Genomic DNA, 24,221 nt, shown 5'->3' with positions numbered 1-24,221 from the left:
CATAGACATAATATGTCTATATAAGAGAGTAAAGGTCATAAACTCACACTTACACAGCCAGAACACGAAGTCGCTGTTCATTCAAATGACCAAAAAGATCAAGAACACGATAATGCAGTGTTGTTGCTGACATTTATTCCTGTTTGCACTGGACTCCGTACCTCTGTAATGGCAGTTTTAATTTTAGTTTCAGAGTTCAAGAAATAATTTCTTGAGTTGTGAGGGGATGAAACTGTCGGCAACGAATGTTATAAACGTATATGGAAGTATAATTACAAATTAATGTTCTCTTGGCACATTCGGTTTTTATTTTTATTTTTATTTTTTAAGTACTTTCACACTTGCTGTACACACATACTGTATAATCTACGGGTTGGGGTGAGGACTTCAGTGGGTTCAGACGCACTGAGGTTCAATGTGAGACCACTAAATGAAGCAATAAAGTTCTTAGCAGAATGACAAGTGAACCAAAACAGCAAAGAGCAATAAAACAGCATGATCACCTACACCACAGCTACACTGGAACTTTAGGCCCCATGAGGTCAAATGAACTTGAACAAAATGAACAAACGTTGGTGGAGTCTTTATTGTCATTATGAGAACAAAACGAAATTTTGCACAGACTAGCAGCTTAAGAGGCACACATATAAATAACACAACAATGTAAATTAAGTGCAGATATACTTGTGATTGACAGATACAGTGACTCCCAAGTCTCACACATATCAGTTGGTATCAATAGCCGGCGTTTAGACACATTTTATTATCAAACGAGCTCTTATATATTTACAGAACTAAAATCTGTGTCTGTTCACACTCCACATTCAGTGTTTAAAACAGCATTATTTTCGTGTGTGTGTGTGTTTGTATTTTTTCATTTTGAAAACCATTCCCTCCGTGTACCGAACTCAAGGTTGTACAACAGTTCAAGGATGAAACTTGGGATATGTTTTGTTATTCAGTTTGCAGGCAAAGACCAAAACTAACAGTTGATTCTGCTTCAGGATGGATAACAAACGTGGTAAAGTAGATAACAGCCACAGGGTTTTACCTTCATCAGGGGGTCTGCAGAACCCAGGTGCCACAAAAGCACAATATAAACACGTTTTAACTATAGAATTGTTGAAATTTTGAGAATGTTGAGGCCACTGTACCATATCCTAGAGCAGGGATGGGCAACTTTTAAATATTTTTGTATGTTTATTGAAGCAAACAAAAAATAACCATTTCTTTTTTTTTTTTTTTAGTGCAAAGGGCTCGTGAAAATAAAACAAATATTACAAATCACCATCCATCTCAAGGATGTGCGGCCCCCGGGCCAAAAGTTGCCCATCCCTGCCCTAGAGAATGGTACAGTGGCCCGTTTTCAACTTTAGATTATTTTAATTAATCAAATTATCTAACCTGTAGAAAACACTCTCTAAACACTACAATCCAAGGCTTCGAGCTTCACTTTACCGGTGTGAGTCAACAAAATGTCTCACGATTTCTCACAGTAAACTAAAACTTCTCACATGGGTTTAGCTTAAGAGGAAGTTGCTTATTCGGTTCAGCACATAGGTTATTCAAGTTCTCCTTTTTTTAAATCATATTATTTTTGCCATTTTGTGTCAGTGTAGACGTGTTAAGAAATGAAGGAGAGAGAGATGCAGCACCAGCAAAACTCAAATGGGGACGTTGTTGCTGATCACCAGAGTCTTTACAACTAATCCCCAAAAGCTCCTCGATGACTTTAACTCCACAAGTAAAGTCAAAGCACCAGCTTCAGAGGGTCCATCTGCATGTTATGCCTTCGTGTAGTGTTAACCTTCAACAGGCACAGGAGCGTGTTGCTTATGGAGACAGTTTTGGATGTGGCCACGTTTGTATAGAATGATCACTGCAATCAGGACAAGAGCTGCTATTATCCCCAGTATAATGTATGGGATGATGTTGGCTGCAGAGGTGGGTGAGAGGTACAAGTAAAGAAAAAAGGAACAGAAAACATTATATGTCAGAAAAATACAAAATGAAACAGTCACAACAAACAACATCGTCTAGCCTTTGATAACTGAAAACACTCACCTTGGACGATCACGTTAAAATTTACAGTGACAGTCTCCACTTTGTTGCTGACGGTACAAACATAATTCCCTCCTTGATCAGATCTCACAGACTGGATGGTGAGAACGTTGCCATTGTAGGAGGAGTTATCTCTTTCTGCTGGGAGCTTCCAGGAGTATGAGGGTCTGGGGTTTCCTACAGTTGAGCAGTTCAGATGTAGAGTGTGTCCTACTGTGATTTTGATGTTTTCATTTGCTGACACAAGTAGCTTAGGTCCATCTGTGTGTTGATTGAGAGAGGAAGAAATAGAACAAGTTATTTCAACACATTATCTACTGACACACACGTTGGAACATTATAGTGGAAAGTACCTCATCACTGTCATCACAGTTTTGTTCCTCACTCTTCACTGTGTCTTACTCAGTTTCTACTACCCAAATGACCACCTCCACCCCAACTGAGGGTAGTATTATACCCTTTGTTCCTCATCATTTATTCACAGTTGTAGGTCATTTTACAGATTAATACTTTAAACACGGGGCCTTTGATGTTTAGTATACTGTATGTAGAGTGACTTTAAGAGAGTTCAGGGTCCCAGTGAATAAAAGTCACTCAGATAAAAACTGTCCGTAGCTACTGGGATGTTTGATCTATGCATACATCCATTTGCATTAAATACAGACAAATAAAGCTGACAGTGTTGTCATTATTTTTGCAGGAACTTAAACACGAATACTTTAACTGCTAGATGCTGCACTATGTTCATCACCTAGTTTGTAGTTCAGTTTGTTGATGATCAGTTAGTATAAACTCTATAGCTCTATAAACAGCTGCCTTCTGCAACAGAAAGTGATGCTAGTCAGAACTATGTAAAGTCTTGGACCAGCAGACCAAATAATAAAGCTCTGTAAACCTGAGGGGAAGTGGACAGTTAGGAAATATATGTATGTGTGTTTGTCACTATAAGGTCCCAGATTAGGAACAGCTTCAATGAATGAATGAAAGGACTTCATCCATCAAAGCAAGTGGAGTGAAATGATTAACAAAGGTGTTAAAGTAGTTTTTTCTTGTCAGACTCACAGTAGACTGTAGCAGTGATGTTTTCTGACTTCACAACTGGGGGGGGTTGTGGTCCTTCAGGTCCCAGTTCTAGTTTAGCTTCACACCGGTACTTAGCTCCAACATGTTCTTTACTAGCAGTGATGTTCAGAGTGAAGGTCTCAGTCACTGGTTTATAGGGTTCACTACTTATAGACTGGAGTTGATCCAGTGCTGTCTCTCCTCTGTAGAAGGTCACAACAAGGTGTTTAGCAGGAGCTACGTTCTTCACGGTACACTGCAGCTGGTACTGATGACCCTCAATCATCGGCCCAGTGTGATCTACAAAGCTGATGGACACATGTTCTGGAGGCTCTGAGGAGACAAGGACGAAGACAAAGATGTAGAGAGACACACAAAGCAAACTAGAGACTATAAATCCCTGTAACTACTGTGAATCTGAACTAAAGAAGAGAATAAATTCTGATCATAAATGATAAAACCATCAATGTTAAAAGTGTTTTGGTCAAGTTTACTTACGGTAGACAGTTACATACAGGTTGGTACAACACTGTATATCATCATGAGTGGTGTAGTAACAATTGATGTTTGAGTCCCATTCAGTCACTCTGTCAACGGTCCACACCAACGTAGTTCCATTTTCTGTTACCACTCCCTGAGATTTTTCCAAACCAGATACGATGTCCTGGCAGGAATTATGACAAGCAACACATGTAGCAGAGGTTGGGTCTCCATGCTTCACTACCAGACTGGATGGAGTGAATACAGGTTTATCTGCACAGTTGTAATCTGTAAGATAAACAATAACTGCTGTGAAACATCTTCACACACAATGTCCTTCATGAAAGAAACCAAACATTAAAGTACTATATATACTGTATCTTATATATATATGTTACGTCCGGACTAGGGGAACCGAACGCAACAAGAAAAGAAGGATGCTCCCCTCAATCACTCCTTGTTGGGTCTATTGATGTGTTGCCTGGCAACCTAAAATAATCCATCAACACATTAGCAGTTTTTTTCAGTAATTTGTGATTTTGTGCACATTTAACTAACTAACGTGTTTTAACTCAACACTATGTTAGATAACGATTATAATACTAATTTAATTAATAAATATGGCTTTGTGGATTTGTCATATAGCTTTATCAACTGTAGTTCTGGGTTAGTATAATAAAGATATTGACGTCCTGATCTACACAGTGAAAGCTTTGATAACGTACAAAAGAAAAGTCAAATTTATTTTCCTAACTAAAGTACAGAGTACATTAGAGTTGTTTAATGTTAACAACTAGTGGATTAATTTAGATTTGAAGAAGCAAGAGAGACAAATGGTTTGGATTATTATCACTATTCTATACTGACTTGTTTTAACGTAATCGCCAACATTAAACACACTTCATTTCATTTCATTTTGTTTGGCACATAAAATACAATAAAAACACAATAACAAAAACAATACTGAAAGTACATGAACAATACACAATTAAAGAAAGAAAAAGCATAAATGCAGGCCAGGGAAACCCCAAAAACCCTCAAGGCGCTTGAACAGGAGCGCTCCCTAAAAGAACTAAAGGAGAACAATCAAGACATAAAACAGACAACAAAACAACAACAACAGTGCTGTTTGGGAGAAATTATGAATTGATTATTGGCTATCACAATATTATTAAAACACATTTTTAATATTGTTAAAAAAATTATTCAATGAACCAAATACAAATTAAGCAATTTGGAGTTTGTTGATTTGATAAATATTAAGTATGCCAAGCTTGCTAAACAGGGGTAATGATTGTCTTCTTGGAGCTGAGGAGGTAATAATTCTCGCATTCTGTCACAAGAGGGGGGGAATTTACTCCTTTGAATGCAACAAACTGTACACAGTGTTCCAAATAACTAGAGAACCACAATAAAGCCTGTTTATCCAATCCCAAATATTTTAGTTTTTGTAATAGATTATGATAATTCACGGGGCGGCACAGTGGAGAGGTGGTTAGCGCTGATGCCTCACAGCAAGAAGGTCACCGGTTCGAATCCATGGAGTTTGCGTGTTCTCCCTGTGTCTGCGTGTGTTCTCTCCGGGTACTCCGGCTTCCTCCCACCATCCAAAGACATGCTCATTAGGTTTATTGGTGATTCTAAATTGGCCGTAGGTGTGGATGTGAGTGTGAATGGTTGTCTGTCTCTCTGTGTTGGCCCTGCGATGGACTGGTGACCTGTCCACGACCCCTGCCTCTCGCCCGATGACAGCTGGGATAGGCTCCAGCAGACCCCCGTGACCCTTAACAGGACTAAACGGGTATAGAAGATGAATGAATGAATAATTCATGCCGTCAAATTTTTTTGATAGGTCTAGAAAAATTCCTAAAGACGACTGACTCTGGTCCTTTGCTTTGTATAGCTCATTAGTAAGACGTGTAATGGTAGAACGAGTTAGAAACTTTCCCATTTTCCTGGTGACACTTAAAGGCACCATGCATTTGTGGATCTACGGATCTGAGCAGCGTGAAAGCCTTATCTGTCCATATCTGCCGATCCGTATACGGGCTGTAAGCGCAGGAAGTCTTTTGAAAACAAAAATGATGAGCTTTGTGAAGTTGAACGATCTGATTTGTGAATTTGAAAAACATTCACACACGTTCAGATAGCTCGGTACGCATTTGTGACCCCCAGAATTCACACACAAATCGTTGTACGCATTTGTGAATGTCATGTTTCACTTGTGGATCATGGAACACGCATTTGTGTGTCTGTCTATAGTTCACCTGTCTGTCTATAGCTCAGCCCTACAGCAGCAGATCCTTTGCTGATGGTTTCAGAGGGTTTAACAAGTCCACTCCCTTTCCTCTCGCGAAGATGAAGTTGTTGCTGACAGCTTGTTCGTTGACAGAAGTTGTTTCCTTCCGGTGTTGTTGCTAGCTCCAGTTTTTATTAGCATTTCGGCTAAATGACTCGCGGCAGAGTCAAAGTTTATCAGTTATCATGTGAGAAAAACATATTAAGTTTAGACACTTGATCAGGACACTAAGAGAGTGAGAGAGAAAAACGATATCGCTCTCTAAAAAGGCTAACAACAAATACTAAAAACTTACCACAGCTGGACACATGGAAGTCACGCAGAGAGCTCATCAGACAAACCAAAACTATGGAAGAGAACAACATGATGTCCGGTTAGATTTGTGGGCAAACAAGCTGTCCCCGTCTCTCTGGGAGATAACGGAAACAGAAAAAGGTTCACTCCCTGTCGGAGTTTATAGCGTGATATGGCGGCGGTGCTGCAGATATCCAGTAGCGAGTGACGGTTTGAGAAAACAACACTGAAAGTGAAAGTGAAACTAATTCAGAAACGTGTGGCATTTTTGGGTAACGGAATAATCAGAAAAAGTTTAAATTTATTATACAGGTTTACTCTCAGCATTATATTAGATCAACAGTTTAATGAAAAAAATATTAATTGATGAGGATGTCAGAGACAGAGTTTATATAACTTACTGTACCGTGGTTAATCTCAAAGTCATTACTCACTGACTTTATAAAGGTTTTCCTCACACTGCAGGCGATGCAGTCAGGTGATACCGTTTGACACAATAAATATAAGAAGCTGAATCAGGAACTATTATAAAAACAAAAACAAACAAACAAACAAAAACACATCCAGTGAAAAGAAATCCTTAGTCAACACATTTTATATATTGTTGATTATTTTCAAATGAACGAGAAAACGGTATGGAAGAGTTTAATTTGCACTGCATGTGCCACAAAGTTCTGACTTCTAAAAATTTTTAGAAGTAGTTTCTCAGATGTGCAAAACACTGAAGATAGTGCACATCTGCATGCAGGGTGAAGAGGATGAAACCTTGGAAAGTATTGTCATCTGCCACCGGTGCTCTGCATGATCCGATTGAATTGCACAGTAATTCCGCTGTGTCCACACAGCTTCAGGTTCTCCATCCCACCACATCTCCTGTTGGTTTGATTAATTTCTTCTTTTTGTTTATTTGCTTTATTCATCTTGGTGATTTGATTTATTTCTGTGGGTTATTAGGTTAAATATTTTCCCTTGTTTATTTAGTTTAATATCCAGCTGCTTTTATTTGATGGGTTTACTACTATCCCTGGTCCCTGCCCACAGCTGAGTTTTGGTGTTAATTTGTTATGTTTCCTGATTATCTTGTTACTTTTTTTTCTTTGTATATTTGCATTTGGTTTGAGTCAATTTTCTGTTTTATGTTGTGTGTGTGGGTTATAGGCCTCCTTCCTCACTGTACAACCTGCCTGTGTCCCACCACGAGCGATATTGTAATTTTCTTTTCTTTTCCAGGACAGGAGTTGGTGCATTGGTGAGACAGACTTCCCCAGTGGTGGTTCCCCACTCCCCTCACTTCCCTTTTATCTATTTATTTATTTAGTCTGTCCGCCAAGCTAATGTCCTGCCATTTGTTTTTCTACCACAATTACCGTGGTTTATTATTTTGACACACATTCACTCAAGACTGATTTTTTTAATTTTATTTATTTATTTATTTTTTTTTCATCAAACGAAAATCGGGTCAGCTCTTTATTTCTTCTGTGCTCAGTTAGGTTTTTACTTTTATTTTTATTCTTATATTTTCACTGTTATATTTTTATTGTTACATTTTTATTCATATACAGACCAAAGGTAATTTTATTTATTGTATTTTACCACTTTATTGCTAGATTACAACCTTGATTGCTAGATTACAACCAAGAATACCACTTGAAAATCCAGTGGAAAAGAAAAATACAAAACAAGCCTCCTCTTCTTATTGGTCGTGGTGTGTTGATTAATTACCCTGGAAATGGACAAGAAGAGAACTGTGAAGAGCTGTGAATCATTGTGGCTCTGGAACCAAGAGTTACTGTATCAGTGTGACTTCACCAGGAGTTGTGGTCCTTCAGGTCCCAGTTCTAGTTTGGCATCTGAATGTTTTTATGCCTTTCAACTGTAGAGCTGTATGAATTGTGACTATACACTTTGAGGAACAAAGCTACATAATAAAGATCAATGACCGATCAGTTGGTTCCTCACAGAGAGGCTTTGTATATGGCCTGAGGGACAAACGACCTCCTCAACCTGCCTGGACCAGGACAGAGACAGCACGACACCATAGTCAGTTGTGCTAAACTATAGTCTACGACAAACACGAATGAACTGGACAAATACATGGTTAAGTTTGTTTCTAAGAGATGACAGTGACAACCCATTTACATGACACAGTCCTGTACCTGTTGAAGGTTAAAATTACATGAAGGCATGAAATGCAGATGGAAACTGTACACATGAGGAAAAACATTTTTCTAGGAAAGCTTTGGATTCTACTTTCATTAATACACATGATTAGATGTTACAATCCCTTGTGCCAAGATCCCAGGTAAAACACATTTAGAGGCCCTGTCCAACTGAGAAACCCTAACTGACAGTCATGTGATATGACGATTAACCTACAGTCTAAATGAACTAAGCAAATGCTGCTGGCTTGTAAGCCCACAGAGCAGCAGACAGTGGACAATTCAAACCTTGTGAAATATAAGCTAACCAAACGCTGCTGGCTTGTATGGCCCGCTCAGCAGCTAACCAAACAAAGAAATATCGCTACCAACCAACACGAAGACATCAGATACCTGGCCTAGTCAACTGCAGTATGCAGCATGTCACTGGGGTTTTCAAGTGGGCACCTCCCTTCACAGATGTTTCGTTAAATTAGACCCACGACACCTCAAGAAGGCTTAACAGTGAATTCCAGCGTCCTGGAGTCACTCCCCTCCACGCTGCCACTGCACAACCCCATTTTTCTCACCATTCAGTGACTATCAACAACTAATATTTCAATAATTAGCCTAGTCCTTTAATGAATCACGACCCAAACAATCAAATCTACTGTGGTTCGCTCCGTTGATGCGGACTGAACCACGAACGAATGTCCTGTAAATGTGTGTATATATACAAACTACCTCCCCCCCCTCTAAGTTTACACTTGAGTCTCACCGTCTATATTTTATTCTATATTACAGTCTATATTTTTATTCTATTTTTCTTTTATTCTATTTTTCTCGGTGTACATTTACACTTATATTGTTTACCTTATGTGTTTTTTTTTTTTTACTACTGGCTGCAGGTACAAGAATACATTTCACTATGCACTGTACTATGTATAACTGTGCATGTGACAAATAAAACCTATCTATCTATCTATCTATCTACCAAACAAACAAACAAACAAACAAACAAACCACGAACCAATACTATCAAATTCACCATGCTGATAGCTAACTTGGAGGTCTGGAGTTATGGTTCAAGTGTCAAATCACTTTTTATGTGACCAGGTCTTAACACCAACACAGGCCAATAAACTAACAGCCTACAAGGAAACTAGACATCAACTCATAAACATGGTGAACTAGTCAAACTGGTGTGTGTGGAATTTATTTTGCTGCAATGCTACCAACATATATGTGCAAATACCAACTTGATGGGTCACCACTAGCACGTATCGCTCAGTTTTACAGCACAGATAATCATTAGGACTATACTACCTCCCCTCTCACCCTCATCTCCCCCTTCTCATTCTCCTGTGTCATCATGATGGTGGATTCATGAACATTAACATTAGCCAATGTGAGAGAGGCCTTTAGTTGTTGTAAAAGTTATTCTGGGTTCCTTTGTGTCCTCTCAGACTATTATGCATCTTGTTTTTGTTGTGATCTGTGTCAGTCAACCTCTCCTGTGGAGGGTAACAGTCGTATTAAATCTCCTCCATTTGTTCACAATCTGACTGTTGATTTCTTGATTTCAAACTCTTTAGAGATGGTTTTGTGACCTTTTCCAGACGGATCATCAACAACAACTCTTTTTCACATGTGTTGTGAAGATCAGACTGTGACAAACCCCTGATTTGTTTTTTAACTAAACAGGGCACTGAATGACACCAGAATCTAATTACATTGATTGGAAACACTTCTGAATAGATGGACTCTAATTTGGCTTCGAAACTAGTACAAGGTTCACTTCTGACCCGCTGTCTCATTTTGAATAAACTCGGAGTGTCCACGTACGGACTGCAGACATCTTCATCGTCCGACACATAGATGTGATACCAGACGCTGTCGACGCCGGCTCCGCTGCTCATTTTTCCCCTCCAAAAAACCGTCTCAGTTTTCACCAGGGTTTTCACTTTCATTTACAGCAGAAAGACGCTGTTAAGATTGTTTGGTCTGGACGCAACTCCCGAGACAACAAAACCAAACAAGTGGTTTCTCAATCCTCTTAGCAACGGGAGAAGCGGAGACGAGCCGTTTAACTTCTCTGACGGAAACAACGCGCGCAGTGAACGAGCTAAAGCTGACACGTCATCAACAAGCGCGGAAGGGTTTGTGGATAAGAACATGCTCTCTTATCCATAGACATAATAAAGATTATGTCTATATAAGAGAGTAAAGGTCATAAACTCACACTTACACAGCCAGAACACGAAGTCTCTGTTCATTCAAATGACCAAAAAGATCAAGAACACGATAATGCAGTGTTGTTGCTGACATTTATTCCTGTTTGCATTGGACTCTAACTCTGTAATGGCAGTTTTAATTTTAGTTTCAGAGTTCAAGAAATACTTTATAGAGTTGTGAGGGAATGAAACTGTCAGTGAAGAATGTTATGAACAGGAAGTATAATTACAAATTAATGTTCTCTTGGTACATTCGTTTTTTTTTTTTTATTATTATTTTTAAGTACTTTCACACTTGCACACATACTGTATAATCTACGGGTTTGGGTGAGGACATCAGTGGGTTCAGACGCACTGTGAGGTTCAGTGTGAGACCACCAAATGAAGCAATAAAGTTCTTAGCAGAATGACAAGTGAAACAAAACGGCAAAGAGTAATAAAACAGCATGATCACCTACACCACAGCTACACTGGAAGTTTAGGCCCCATGAGGTCAAATGAACTTGAACAAAATGAACAAAACTGGTTGTATTGGTGGTGTCTTTATTGTCATGAGAACAAAACGAAATTTTGCACAGACTAGCAGCTTAAGAGGCACACATATAAATAACACAACATTTAAATAAATGTAAATTAGATATACTTGTGATTGACAGACTACAGTGACTCCCAAGTCTCACACGTATCGGCTGGAATCAATAGCCGCCGTTTAGACACATTTTATTATCAAACGAGCTCTTATATATTTACAAAACTAAAATCTGTGTCTGTTCACACTCCACATCCAGTGTTTAAAACAGTATTATTTTCGTGTGTGTGTGTGTATGTTTTCATTTATTTGAAAACCATTCCCTCCGTGTACCGAACTCAAGGTTGTGCAACAGTTCAAGGATGAAACTTGGTATATGTTTTGTTATTCAGTTTGCAGGCAAAGACCAAAACTAACAGCTGATTCTGCTTCAGGATGGATAACAAACGTGGTAATGTAGATAACAGCCACAGGGTTTTACCTTCATCAGGGGTCCTGCAGAACCCAGGTGCCACAAAAGCACAATATAAACACGTTTTAACTATAGAATTGTTGAAATTTTGAGAATGTTGAGGCCACTGTACCATATCCTAGAGCAGGGATGGGCAACTTAAATGATTTTTCGACACTACCAGAGGGCCACATAGGACCGCACACTTAACCAGATATGATAAAACTGCCATTTTAAATATTTTTGTATGTTTATTGAAGCAAACAAAAAATAACCATTTCTTTTTTTTTTTTTTTCAGTGCAAAGGGCTCGTGAAAATAAAACAAATATTACAAATCACCATCCATCTCAAGGATGTGCAGCCCCCGGGCCAAAAGTTGCCCATCCCTGCCCTAGAGAATGGTACAGTGGCCCGTTTTCAACTTTAGATTATTTTAAATAATGAAATTATCTAACTTGTAGACAACACTCTCTAAACACTACAATCCAAGGCTTCGAGCTTCACTTTACCGGTGTGAGTCAACAAAATGTCTCACGATTTCTCACAGTAAACTAAAACTTCTCACATGGGTTTAGCTTAAGAGGAAGTTGCTTATTCGGTTCAGCACATAGGTTACTCAAGTTCTCCTTTTTTTAAATCATATTATTTTTGCCATTTTGTGTCAGTGTAGACGTGTTAAGAAATGAAGGAGAGAGAGATGCAGCACCAGCAAAACTCAAATGGGGACGTTGTTGCTGATCACCAGAGTCTTTACAACTAATCCACAAAAGCTCCTCGATGACTTTAACTCCACAAGTAAAGTCAAAGCACCAGCTTCAGAGGGTCCATCTGCATGTCACGCCTTTGTGTAGATTTAACCTTCAAGAGGCACAGCAACGTGTTGCGTTTTGGGACAGAAAATGTTTTGGATGGAGCCACGTTTGTATAGAATGAACACTGCAATGCCAATGCCAAGGAAAACAAGAGGTATTATTATCACCAGTATAATGCATGGGATGGTGCAGCCTGCAGAGATGGCTGAGAGGTACGGGTAAAGAAAAAAGAAAGAGAAAACATTAAATATCAGATTAATACAAAATGAAACAGTCACAATGAACTTCCTGATTTTACATGAATTAATATTAATTCTTAACTGCTGTAACAATACAGGAAACAACATTGTGGTTGCTCAGTTATCAGTAATAATTACAACCTTTGAAAACTAGAAATGAAAACACTTACCTTGGACGTCCACGTAAAAATTCACAGTGACAGTCTTCACTTCGTTGCTGACGGTACAAACATAATTCCCTCCTTGATCAGAGCCCACAGACTGGATGGTGAGAACGTTGCCGTTGAAGGAGGAGGGAGCTCTTCCTGCTGGGAGCTTCCAGGAGTATGAGGGTCTGGGGTTTCCTTCAGTCGAGCAGTTCAGACGTAGAGGGTCTCCTTCTGTGATTTTGATGTTTTCATTTGCTGACACAAGTAGCTTAGGTCCATCTGTGTGTTGATTGAGAGAAGAAAAAATAGAACAAGTTATTTCAACACATTTTCCACTGACGCACACACACATTGTAATGTTGCAGTGGAAAGTACCTCATTACTGTCATCACAGTTTTGTTTCTCACTCTTCACTGTGTCTTACTCAGTTTCTGCTACCATTATCACCACCTCCACCCCAACTGAGGCTAGTATTATACCCTTTGATCCTCATCATTTATTAAACAGCTGTAGGTTATTTTACAGATTAATACTTTAAACACGGAGCATATGATGTTTAGTATACTGTATGTTGTCACACAGCGGTGAATTGTTTTCGTATTGTCTCGTGGTTTCCTGTTTTATTTTGAAAGTCTAACTCTCCTCTCGTTTCAGGTCACTTGCCCTTCCTTTTGTGTCACCGGTCTGATTGTCTTCCTGATTCCTGATTGTTTCCACCTGTTCCCCATTACCTTCCTGTGTATATATGGTCTGCGTTTTCCCCTGTCTTGTGCCAGTGTGTCACGTATCGTGTTGTCGATTCCTTGAGCATACCAGCCCTCGCATATCAAGTCATAGCTAAGTTTTTCGTTCTTGTTAATTCTTTGTCTTGTTTTTGCCTCCTTGGAGTGATTTTTTGTTTGATACTTTGTTTCGTTTGTCATAGCTTTGTGTTCGAAAAGAATAAATTATCCTTTGCCTTTTGCTACCTCTGTGTCTGAGTCCTCCTCCTTTTCCTGGCTTGTCATATGTAGAGTGACTTTAAAAGAGTTCAGGGTCCCAGTGAATAAAAGTCACTAAAAACTGTTCTGTTAGACTGTCCTTAGCTACAGGGATGTTTAATCTACTGGGCTCACACTGTCTAACTTGGTTTGCATACATCCATTTGCATTAAATACAGACAGATAAAGCTGACAGTATTGTCATTATTTTTGCAGGAACTTAAACACGAATAAAGTCCTAGGCTAATGAGTCTGTACTTTATATTTAATTTGAGAATAATTCCAGACATAAGGTTTATGATCCTGAACGTGACTCAAATTGAAATGTTCACGGCAGTCATTCTAATAGTTGTCGAAAGGCTGAACACACATTTCAACCTCACGCTGAAGGAAAATGTTGAATCAGGGTTTGTCTTTTAGTCTGTGGCAGTTCATCAGATAAATGCCTAGTCAAAGAAAACTCAACCGACATGTCATCTCTTAAAAAGAAACTTAAACTGTTGCGAAATGTTATGTTTGAGGAAAGAGGTTGTAGCTTGTAACCTGAAGAACACCATCCCAACTGTGAGGCATGGTAGTGGTAACATCATGTTGTAGGGATGGCTTTCTGCAAGAAGATATCTTGCACCAACATTAGCCAGAAAAGTTAAAGCTTGCTCACTAAGGGGTCCTCCAAAAGGATACCAACCTCAACCTGTGCTGGAAAGTTTCTGGTCTTTTAACTGCTAGATGTTGCACTATGTTTATCACCTAGTTTGTAGTTCAGTTTATTGATGATCAGTTAGTATAAACTCTATAGCTCTATAAACAGCTGCCTTCTGCAACAGAAAATGATTCTGGTCAGAACTATGAGAGAAAACTAAAACAGTAAAGTCTTGGATCTGCAAACCAAATAATAAAGCTCTATAAAGCTGAGGGGAAGTGGACAGTTATTGTTTGTCACTATAAGGTCCCAGGTTAGGAACAGCTTCAATGAATGAATGAAAGGACTTCATCCATCAAAGCAAGTGGAGTAAAATGATTAACAAAGGTGTTAAAGTAGTTTTTTCTTGTCAGACTCACAGTAGACTGTAGCCTTAAAGTTTTCTGACTTCACCACTGGAGGGGGTTGTGGTCCTTCAGGTCCCAGTTCTAGTTTGGCTTCACACCAGTACTGAGCTCCATCATGTTCTTTACTAGTAGGGATGTTCAGAGTGAAGGTCTCAGTCACTGGTTTATAGCGTTCACTACTTTTAGACTGGAGTTGATCCAGTGCTGTCTCTCCTCTGTAGAAGGTCACAACAAGGTGTCTAGCAGGAGCTACGTTCTTCACGTTACACTGCAGCTGGTACTGATGACCCTCAATCATCGGCCCAGTGTGATCTACAAAGCTGATGGACACATGTTCTGGAGGCTCTGAGGAGACAAGGACGAAGACAAAGATATAGAGAGACACAAAAAAGCAAACTAGAGACTATAAATCCCTGTAACTACTGTGAATCTGAACTAGAGAAGAGAATAAATTCTGATTATAAATGATAAAACCATCAATGTTAAAAGTGTTTTGGTCAAGTTTACTTACGGTAGACAGTTACAGGCAGGTCAGTACAACACTGTTTATCACCAGTATAGTAACACGTGATATTTGAGTCCCATTCAGTCACTCTGTCAACGGTCCACACCAACTTGGTTCCATTTTCTTTTACCACTCCCTGAGATTTTTCCAAACCAAATACGATGTTCTGGCAGGAATTATGACAAGGAACACATGTAGCAGAGGTTGGGTCTCCATACTTCACTACCAGACTGGATGGAGTGAATACAGGTTTATCTGCACAGTTGTGATCTGTAAGATAAACAACAACTGCTGTGAATCATCTTCACACACAAAATAAACCAAACATTAATGTACTATATATACTGTATCTTGTAACAGTGTTGTTAATGAAATGTATTCATATCTAAATAAAATATCAATGACTCCTTGTTGGGTCTATTGATGTGCTACCTGGCCACCTAAAACGATCCATCAACACATTAGCAGTTGTTTTCAGTAATTTGTGATTTTGTGCACATTTAACTGACTAACGTGTTTTAATTTTACACTATGTTAGATACCGATTATAATAATGATATAATTAATAAATATGGCTTTGTGGATTTGCCATATAGCTTTATCAACTGTAGTTCTGGGTTAGTATAATAAAGATACTGACATCCTGATCTACACAGTGAAAGCTTTGATAACGTACAAAAGAAAAGTTGAATTTATTTTCCTAACTAGAGTACAGAGTATAAGTTGTTTAATGTTAACAACTAGCGGATTAATTTAGATTTGAAGAAGCAAGAGAGACAAATGGTTTGGATTATTATCACTATTCTATACTGACTTGTTGTAATGTAATTGCCAACATTAAACACACTTCATTTCATTTAATTTTGTTTGGCACATAAAATACGATAAAAACACAACAACAATAACAATACTGAAAGTACATTAACAAAACGCAATTAAAGAAATTAAATGCAGGCCAGGGAAACCCCAAAAACCCTGAAGGGGCTTGAACAGGAGGGCTCTCCAAAATAACATTTAATCTTTAACTAAAGAAAAACAATCAAGACATAAAACAGATGACAAAACAACAAAAAAACAGAAACACTACGAACAAATAAAGAGAACTGTTTGGGTAGGATAATTATGAATTGATTATTGGCTATAACGATATTATTAAAAAAAAAGGTGCTAGTGTTTTATTTAATGAACCAAATACAAATTGAGCAATTTGGAGTTTGTTGATTTGATAAATATTAAGTATGCCAAGCTTGTGAAACAGGGGTAATGATTATCTTCTTGGAGGTAATAATTCTCACCACTCGTTTTTTGCAAGACACACCCCATTTTGTCACAAGAGGAGGGGAATTTGCTCCTTTGAAAGCAACAAACTGTAGACAGTGTTCCAAATAACTAGAGAATCACAATAAAGCCTGTTTATCCAATCCCAAATATTTTAGTTTTTGTAATAGAATATGATGATTCACGGTGTCAAATGCTTTTGATAGGTCTAGAAAAATTCCTGTAGATGACTGACTCTGGTCCTTTGCTTTGTATAGCTTATTAGTAAGACATGTAATGGCCACGTACATAGAACGAGATTTCCTGAAACCATATTGATGTTGGTATAATATTTCATTCTCTTCAAGATATCTCGGCAGTCTGTTGTAAGCTAGCTTTTTGAGAATCGTAGAAATGGTTGGTAAAAGAGAAATGGGCCTGTAGTTGCTAAGGAGGGCTGGATCCTCAGCTTTATAAATGGGGACATTTTTAGCTGTTTTTAATTCATGTGGCACAGTTTCTTTAATAAATGACAAGTTAAACATATGAGTCAGTGGACTGGCAATGGCATCAGAAATCACTTTAAGAAACTCTGCGTTGACATTTGTCAAACCCAAGAGCAGAATTCTTCAGTGATCCTAGTATGTTACTTACTTCAGTGGAGGTAATGGGACTACAATGAAATCCAGCAGTTCGTGGGGGTTTTAAAAATTGGAGGGGACTTTCATTTACCACAGTGATTTAGGATGCTAATGTTGGTTCAATTTCAGCAAAAAATGTAGTTGTGGGCTATAGCAACAGGATCCTTAGTGAGTGATCCGTCAACTTTAAATTTGTTGAGGAGAGATTTCTTTTTTTTTTAATGAGAATATGGTTGATGACAATCCAGAGCGCTCTCATATTATTCTTAGTCTCACCCAGTTTGGTACTAAAGTAGTGCTACTTGGCCCCTTTAATAATATGATTTAATTTATTTCTATATTTTTTTCAGTTCATTAAGGTGAAATGGGGTAGGATTCAAGAGAGAGATTTTGTACAGTTTGTGTTTCTTTCTATGGGATTTGATCCTTTCTGGGTTATCCAGGGCTGTGCTGGCTTTGTGTAAAATGTGGAAGATTTTCTCTTTTCAGGAAAGGCGATGTTATACACGTTTAATATTTTATTTATGAATGTGGTGTAGGCCTTCTGTGGTTCAGAACTGGCCAAAACATGGTCCCAAGAGAGATGATCAATTAACTCTTTGAATCTGTTGACTGTGGAAGGTTTAACTATTTTATAGGTAGATGGATTAGAATTAGTGTCACTAATCCCCTTTACAGAGGTCATGAGAAAAATTGGAAGATGATCTGATATGTCTATACAAAGGATACCCGAGTTCATTTTTTTATCAAATACATTAGTGAAGATGTTGTAAACCAGAGTGGCTGAAGTTTCAGTCACTCTGGTTGGCTTGGAAATCACAGAATGAAAACATTATGTCCACAAATTAATTAACATGGTTATTTTTAACAGAATTAATGATATTAATATTAAAGTCTCCCATAATATAACATTTCTTCCTCTCTTTAGATAGTAGGGCTGTTCGATTATGGCAAAAATCATAATCACGATTATTAAAGACGATTATTCATTGATTTGAGAACAAGCATTTATTGTACTTTTAACTGGTATTTCTTTTAACACGATAAGTTTAAACTGAAAAACAAGAAAAATAGAAATAAATAAGAGAAAAATAAAAAATGGCTTATATATGGCTCCACGGTGCGGCTCGACCATAGGTCCGTGGTGGTGGCAAAATATGTTGACACTTCTCTTGCAACTTTTCTGCAACATTCGTCATAAAGGGAAGGCAGCGCAATTCTGCTGAAATGGTGACGTGGTGTTAACACATACCGCCTGTCCAATGTGTTAATCAGCTTATTGAACCCCGGGTCACTAACGGTGTTGATAGGGAACATGTCTTTGGCAATCATGTATGTGACGGCATCTGTTATTTCTTAATGCCTGCAGGAGCTGGGTGGATATGCGGTGGCATTGTAAAGTGTGTCCTTAATGGAGGACTGTGTGGCGGTTGCAGGAGTTGAGGAGCTTTTCATTTTTGATTTTTTTTGTTCCTTTGTTTGTTCCGAGTCCTTTCTTTCCGACCAAAGGCTGCCTTTCTTCCATCTTCTATCGTTTTCTTCTACACTTCTAGTGGGTGTTTCTTTCCAAACACCCACTAGCAATACACACCTGCACGACTAAAAGCGAAATTTTTTCCGGCAGGGGTGGGGCGGGTTGCAAAAGTGGAGACAGAAGGGTTCACTGCATTTACCACACAAGACACGGTGTGCGTCAGAATGATCGTTTTATTACGATTATCTTGTTTTTTTGATCGAGGGAAGCTGAAATCGAAATTCAATTAATCGCCCAGCCCTATTAGATAGTACATCAAGCACATCGGTCAGGTTAGAATTTAAGTCACTTATGCTCAAACTTGGTGGCCTATAGATACATCCAATTATGATATGATTACTTGTTTCAATGAAAACACTCTCTCCAGAGGTGGCCACAAGGCATTTTTCTAAATCATGTCTCTCTTTGTAATCCAGACTAGTATTAATATACAGTGATACACCTCCACCCACTTTATCATCGCTACATCTATATATGTAGTTAAAATGATCAATAATATAGATTTCAGCATTTTCGTTGTATAGATGTCCTATTTGCAGAGAAGGTGTAATTAAGGTTAGAGAGGGAGAGTGTGAGTAAGTCAAAGTTTTTGGGGATACTGCGTGCCTTAATGTGCATAAAGGAAATGTTCTGTTTCTTTTTAAATCGGCCACGAATAGATTTAAAAGCATCACCTAAGAGATAACTGCAATCAGACAGAAGTGTTCGATTCGAAATAGAAAAAAAAATTAAGATCTGGGTCATTGCTACACAATATATCATTTGAAGGTGATTCACCTCTGGTAATAAGCTCATAAGGATCAAAGTTTCTGAGATGAAACAGCATTTTGTATTTCCGCTGCTAAGGATTTGAGCTTTTCCTTAACGAGCTTCAGGTCATCAACCTCCTTCTGTGAGAATTGCAGACTTGTTTTCAGATCTTGGACCTACCTTACAAGCTCATCAATCCGCTTGTTGGAAGAATCTAGCGTAATCTGGGTGAAAGATTTACAACTTGCCTCCATTCGATCAAGCATCAAGTCTTCCACATTTAGTGCTGTCTTACTTTTTTGTGTCGAGCGAGTTGCCATTGTTCACCTGTCTGTCTATAGTTCACCTGTGCCAGTTCACCTGTCTGTCTATTCACCAGTCTGTCTGTCTGTCTACAGCTCAGCCCTATGTAGGGCTGAGCTATAGACAGACAGACAGACTACACCAGTGGTGTAGTCTACGTGATACGCAGGTATACGCCGTATACCCACTAGAAAAGGTCCCGAATTTCCGTATAACCACTGAAAAATGCGCAAAGATACGTATCAGCATGGTTTCGTGACATAACTTTCACTTTCCCATTCATAAATTTGCGTTGTCTGTGTTACTAAACGGGCACTTTTGGACCATAGGGGCTTCCGTCAAGCGTGACGTGACCCCTAGTCAATGCGTGAACCACTAAGGAAGCAGTGACGTTGTTTGGCGGAAACGGTTCAACAACTTGAATTGGTCCAACGCTGGTGAGTGGAGGAGGAATGTGGAGGAAAAACAATGAAAAGAAAACAATGTCAAATGACTCTATTTCAGTTTTTCTGTAAGCCTGCTGTTACTACAGCCGCTTCGGGGGACACTACAGATAGCGCTAGCGTTTCTGAAAGGGAGCTTGATGACCAGTGATGGGAATAACGGCGTTAAAATTAACGGTGTTATTTTTTTTCCAGTAATCTAACTAATTACTATTCCCATCGTTACATTGCCGTTGACAATTAAATGTGGTGTGTTATGAAGTGTGAAGTGAAGCAACTAGAGCTCCGGTAGCTGACGTCACCAGCAATCACAACACCACCATATTGGCAGGAAAGTGCGCTTTGTTACTACCCGCATGACAACTGCGAGCAACTAACTAACTCGTCCTTGAACCAGTTCCATCCAAAAATGGTCGTCAGCTGTTGTGCCCCAGGACGACAGAATAGTTGGGGTCAAGTAAGGGGGAAATCGTTTTATGGGATTCCAAAAGATCCTGCAAGACGGTAGATGTGGATTACTGCAATAAAACGCTCAAGAAGCAGGTACGAGAGAGCGGAGCGGTGGGATCCCTCAAGAAACGGATTTGTCTCGTGTAGCGATCACTTTCTATCAGGTACAGAATCCAGTGCTCTCCTAAGTGTAATGTCTTGTTTATTTAGCATTTGTTCCGTATTTCCATAAATATCCAAAACACTTGTCTGTCACACACACACCAGCACTATCTAATAATATGGCCAATGCTTTTGTCAGTTCATGGTCATAGCCTATTTTATTACACTACTGTGGTTTGATTGGTTGTTTAGGACAGTGGTGTCAAACTCAATCAGCCGAGCTAACCACGGGGCTAAGTTAGCATGCTAATGCTAATACCGTGTTAACATGCTGCTGTTATTTGGCTAACGGACACTTTCAGTGTGTCTGTATATTAGCAGTTAACAGACTGGTGTTTAGCTGCAATGGTGTTGTCATTTATAGTCAGTTTTCTGTTAGCCGAGTGTGCTAACTGTCTGGTAACTGGTACGTCTTACACAAAGACGTAGTAGTAACGCTGCTAACTGGTACAGAGCTACTGCGTCTCTGTGTCAGGATCTCCGTTATCATATTTTAGCATTTAGTGCTCTAATGCTTGTAGCAGAGCGCTGCGCTGCCGTACCGATATGCTGAGCGGTTGCCATGGCAACCATGAGACTGACGAGTTTGTCAATAAAGTTGTGAGGAGGAGCTGAATGACGTACCTACCTGACGTAAAATACCTGCGGGTCAGTTCTGATAGATATAAAATATTATCTACCCTGATACAGTTATGGGCCTTGAGTTTGACATGTGTGGTTTATGAATGATCATTTATTTAATATACAGTAGAATTAGACAATATAAATATTATATATGGCCATTTAAAAAACAAATCATACTAATAGATTAACAGTTAATAAATAAATAAACAAATAAATAAATACATTTTGTTAAAAAGTTAATTGGTACAGATTTCATTTAAGATTTAATTAACTGCACTTTATAAGAGAATGTGTTTATTGTAAAGCATTTCAAGCTTTAAGTATGACTAATAGCTTTCCTTTACTAAAAACACCTTGGCTCTCAGACTACAGCCAGCCACACGCAAGAGCTGCAAAAAATGCAATTCTTAGACATATTTAAACTTCAAAAAAAAAAAGAAAAGAAAGAAAAAGTAACGCAATCGTTACTTTCCCTGGTAACTAGTTACTTTTATAGTGGAGTAGTTCAGTTACTAACTCAGTTACTTTTTGGGAGTATAACTAATGACTTTTTAAAAGTAACATGTTGATGACTGAAGAGACCACAGCAGCTTTACCTGATGGTAGGGAAGGGGAGCTATCCCCTGATGAAGCTGTCTTCGTATCTGGTAAGTGGAACTCATGTATGTTATAATAATAGTAACCTCTATTGTAACAGCAGGTAATTGACACATTGAATTATATCTAAAACTACTTAACTGGTGGTTGACACCATTAAATGACTAACTTGAGTAACTTCCAATACTTCCACGTCACCTAAGGGGGAACCTCAGGTCACCTTAATTTCGTTGTACCTGTATAATGACAATAAAGACTATTCTATTCTATTCTATTTTATTCTATTCAATTTTATTCTATTCAATTTTATTCTATTCAACTGATATGTTAGATATAGTTGTCACATAATTTGAGCTGTTGAAAGAGCAGAATTTTTGCCTCCTTTTGTCTATTTTTCATGCATTTTCTCATCTATGACTGAAGATTGTAAACAGTTGAGTAATAGGTTTTGGCCCCTTTCAGCAGGTCTTAATGCTAATATAGATACAAAAAGGACAACTTGTACTTTAATGTACATCTGAGGATTGGGTGTCCTTTAAAATCCAGTCCTCCAGCACAAATCAGCATCCTAGCCTCCTTTAGTGCCTTTTCAAGCTTTAGAGAAGTTTATTTGTGTGCTCTGCACCATTTTTGTACTTGATTGCTGAAAATTTATTTGTATAAGTATATTGTTGTTTACTTATTCATTCATTTTTCTTTATTTGAAACTCATTTGTCTTGTCTTGTCACTTGCTGTTCAATGGTTAATTAAAGTCCAGCTGTTAATAACTGTTATACATCTTGTGTTACTTACAATACATTTACATTTAGATGATACATAACCAGTCTTTCATGATCTCAATTATGTGTAGATGCAAAGTTTATGTATTAATGAGCATGGTGGTTCTTTTGTGGGGCCGTTTTAGAGCAGCCACTGCTCTGGGAGGGGTGTTGCTCCAGGATGGTGGTGTAGGAGGCTGGGAGGCGAAAAATCAGAGTATACCCACTAGAATAAACTAGACTACACCACTGGCCCTACAGCAGCAGATCCTCCATAGTTGTTTGCTGACGGTTTCAGAGGGTTCAACAGCAAAGTTCACTCTCTTTCCTCTCACGAAGATGTCGTTGCTCTGACAGCTTGTTCATTAACAGAAGGTGTTTCCTTCCGGAGTCGTTGCTAGCTACAGTTTTTATTAGCATCTCGGCTAAATGACTCGGCAGGGTCAAAGTTTATCAGTTGTCATGTGAGAAAAACGTATTAAGTTTAGACACTTGATCAGGACACTAAGCTGTACGGTACATCTATGTAATAGAGATAGAGAGAGAGAGAGACGATATCGCTTTCTAAAAAGGCGAACAATGAAAATCCCAGATTAACAAATACTGAAAACTTACCACAGCTGGACACGTGGAAGTCACGCAGAGAGCTCATCAGACAAACAACCAAAACTATGGAAGAGATGGAAGAGAACCACATGATGTCCGGTTAGATTTGTGGGCAAACGAGCTGTCCCCGTCTTGGTGATGGTTAATCTCTGGCCTGTGAGAGAGCACACGGTGAAAAGCGAAAGGTCCACTACCTCTCCCTGTACGTGAGCTGGTAGGCGGTACGCTCAAAGTGAAACTGAAACTAATTCGGAAACGTGTGGCACTGAATAATCACAAAAAGTTTAAATTTATTATACAAGTTTACTCTCTCAGCATTATATTAGATAAACAGTTTAATGAAAAAAATATTAATCGATGAGGATGTCAGAGACAGAGTTTAATATTCAATAAGTTGAATGATGGTTGGTGACATGTGCCGCCAGCTGGGCATTTCGAAGAACTGCTATCCACGGCCTCCCGTCTTCTGCCGCCGGTCCTCTATGATCCTATTTCTGTAATTCCGCTGTGTCCACACAGCTTCGGGTTCTTCATCCCACCACAACTCCTGTTGGTTTGATCAATCTCTTCTTTTTGTTTATCTGCTTTATTCGTTTTGGTTATTTGGTTATTTCTGTGTGATATTAGGTTAAATAGTTTCCCTTTATTTAGTTTAATATCCAGCTGTTGGGTTGCTTTTATTTGATGGGTTTACTAGCCTACTATCCCTGGTCCCTGCCCACAGCTGAGTTCTGGCGTTAGTTTGTTTTGTTTCCTGATTATCTTGTTTTTTTTTGTTTGTTTTTTTTTTTTGTTTTTTTGTATATTTGCA

The 24,221-nt window shown here is 38.6% G+C and overlaps 2 protein-coding genes across 2 annotated transcripts; both read right to left on the bottom strand.

The window, feature by feature from the left end:
• Positions 1-567: 567 nt before the first annotated feature.
• On the bottom strand, positions 568-6,355 carry LOC311508172 (vascular cell adhesion protein 1-like). Its single transcript, XM_084572856.1, has 5 exons — positions 6,198-6,355; positions 3,622-3,891; positions 3,124-3,456; positions 2,065-2,322; positions 568-1,936 (listed from the first exon to the last, which is right to left on the bottom strand). Exons 1-5 carry the CDS (start codon positions 6,265-6,267, stop codon positions 1,803-1,805), a joined length of 1,065 nt encoding a protein of 354 aa, XP_084428982.1. The 5' UTR covers positions 6,268-6,355; the 3' UTR covers positions 568-1,802.
• Positions 6,356-11,025: 4,670 nt separating this feature from the next.
• Positions 11,026-23,556, bottom strand: LOC311508162 (vascular cell adhesion protein 1-like). The gene is made up of 5 exons (XM_084572844.1): positions 23,420-23,556; positions 15,291-15,554; positions 14,792-15,124; positions 12,771-13,028; positions 11,026-12,566 (listed from the first exon to the last, which is right to left on the bottom strand). The coding sequence occupies exons 1-5, from the start codon at positions 23,499-23,501 to the stop codon at positions 12,403-12,405; spliced, it is 1,101 nt and encodes a 366-aa protein (XP_084428970.1). The 5' UTR covers positions 23,502-23,556; the 3' UTR covers positions 11,026-12,402.
• Between the last annotated feature and the right edge of the window lie 665 nt (positions 23,557-24,221).

Source organism: Chelon labrosus, assembly GCF_963514085.1.
Source record: "Chelon labrosus genome assembly, chromosome: 2".
Lineage (NCBI taxonomy): Eukaryota > Metazoa > Chordata > Actinopteri > Mugiliformes > Mugilidae > Chelon > Chelon labrosus.
The sequence above is the reverse complement of the archived record's forward strand: the minus strand, read 5'-3'. Positions and strand labels throughout refer to the sequence as shown.

Coding starts and splice junctions, on each gene's coding strand:
- LOC311508162 (XM_084572844.1), bottom strand. CDS start 23,501: ATGTGGTTCTCTTCCATCTCTTCCATAGTTTTGGTTGTTTGTCTGATG. Junction 15,555..23,419: donor CTTCCACGTGTCCAGCTGTG/GTAAGTTTTCAG, acceptor TTTATCTTACAG/ATCACAACTGTGCAGATAAA. Junction 15,125..15,290: donor CCTGCCTGTAACTGTCTACC/GTAAGTAAACTT, acceptor TTGTCTCCTCAG/AGCCTCCAGAACATGTGTCC.
- LOC311508172 (XM_084572856.1), bottom strand. CDS start 6,267: ATGTTGTTCTCTTCCATAGTTTTGGTTTGTCTGATGAGCTCTCTGCGT. Junction 3,892..6,197: donor CTTCCATGTGTCCAGCTGTG/GTAAGTTTTTAG, acceptor TTTATCTTACAG/ATTACAACTGTGCAGATAAA. Junction 3,457..3,621: donor CCTGTATGTAACTGTCTACC/GTAAGTAAACTT, acceptor TTGTCTCCTCAG/AGCCTCCAGAACATGTGTCC.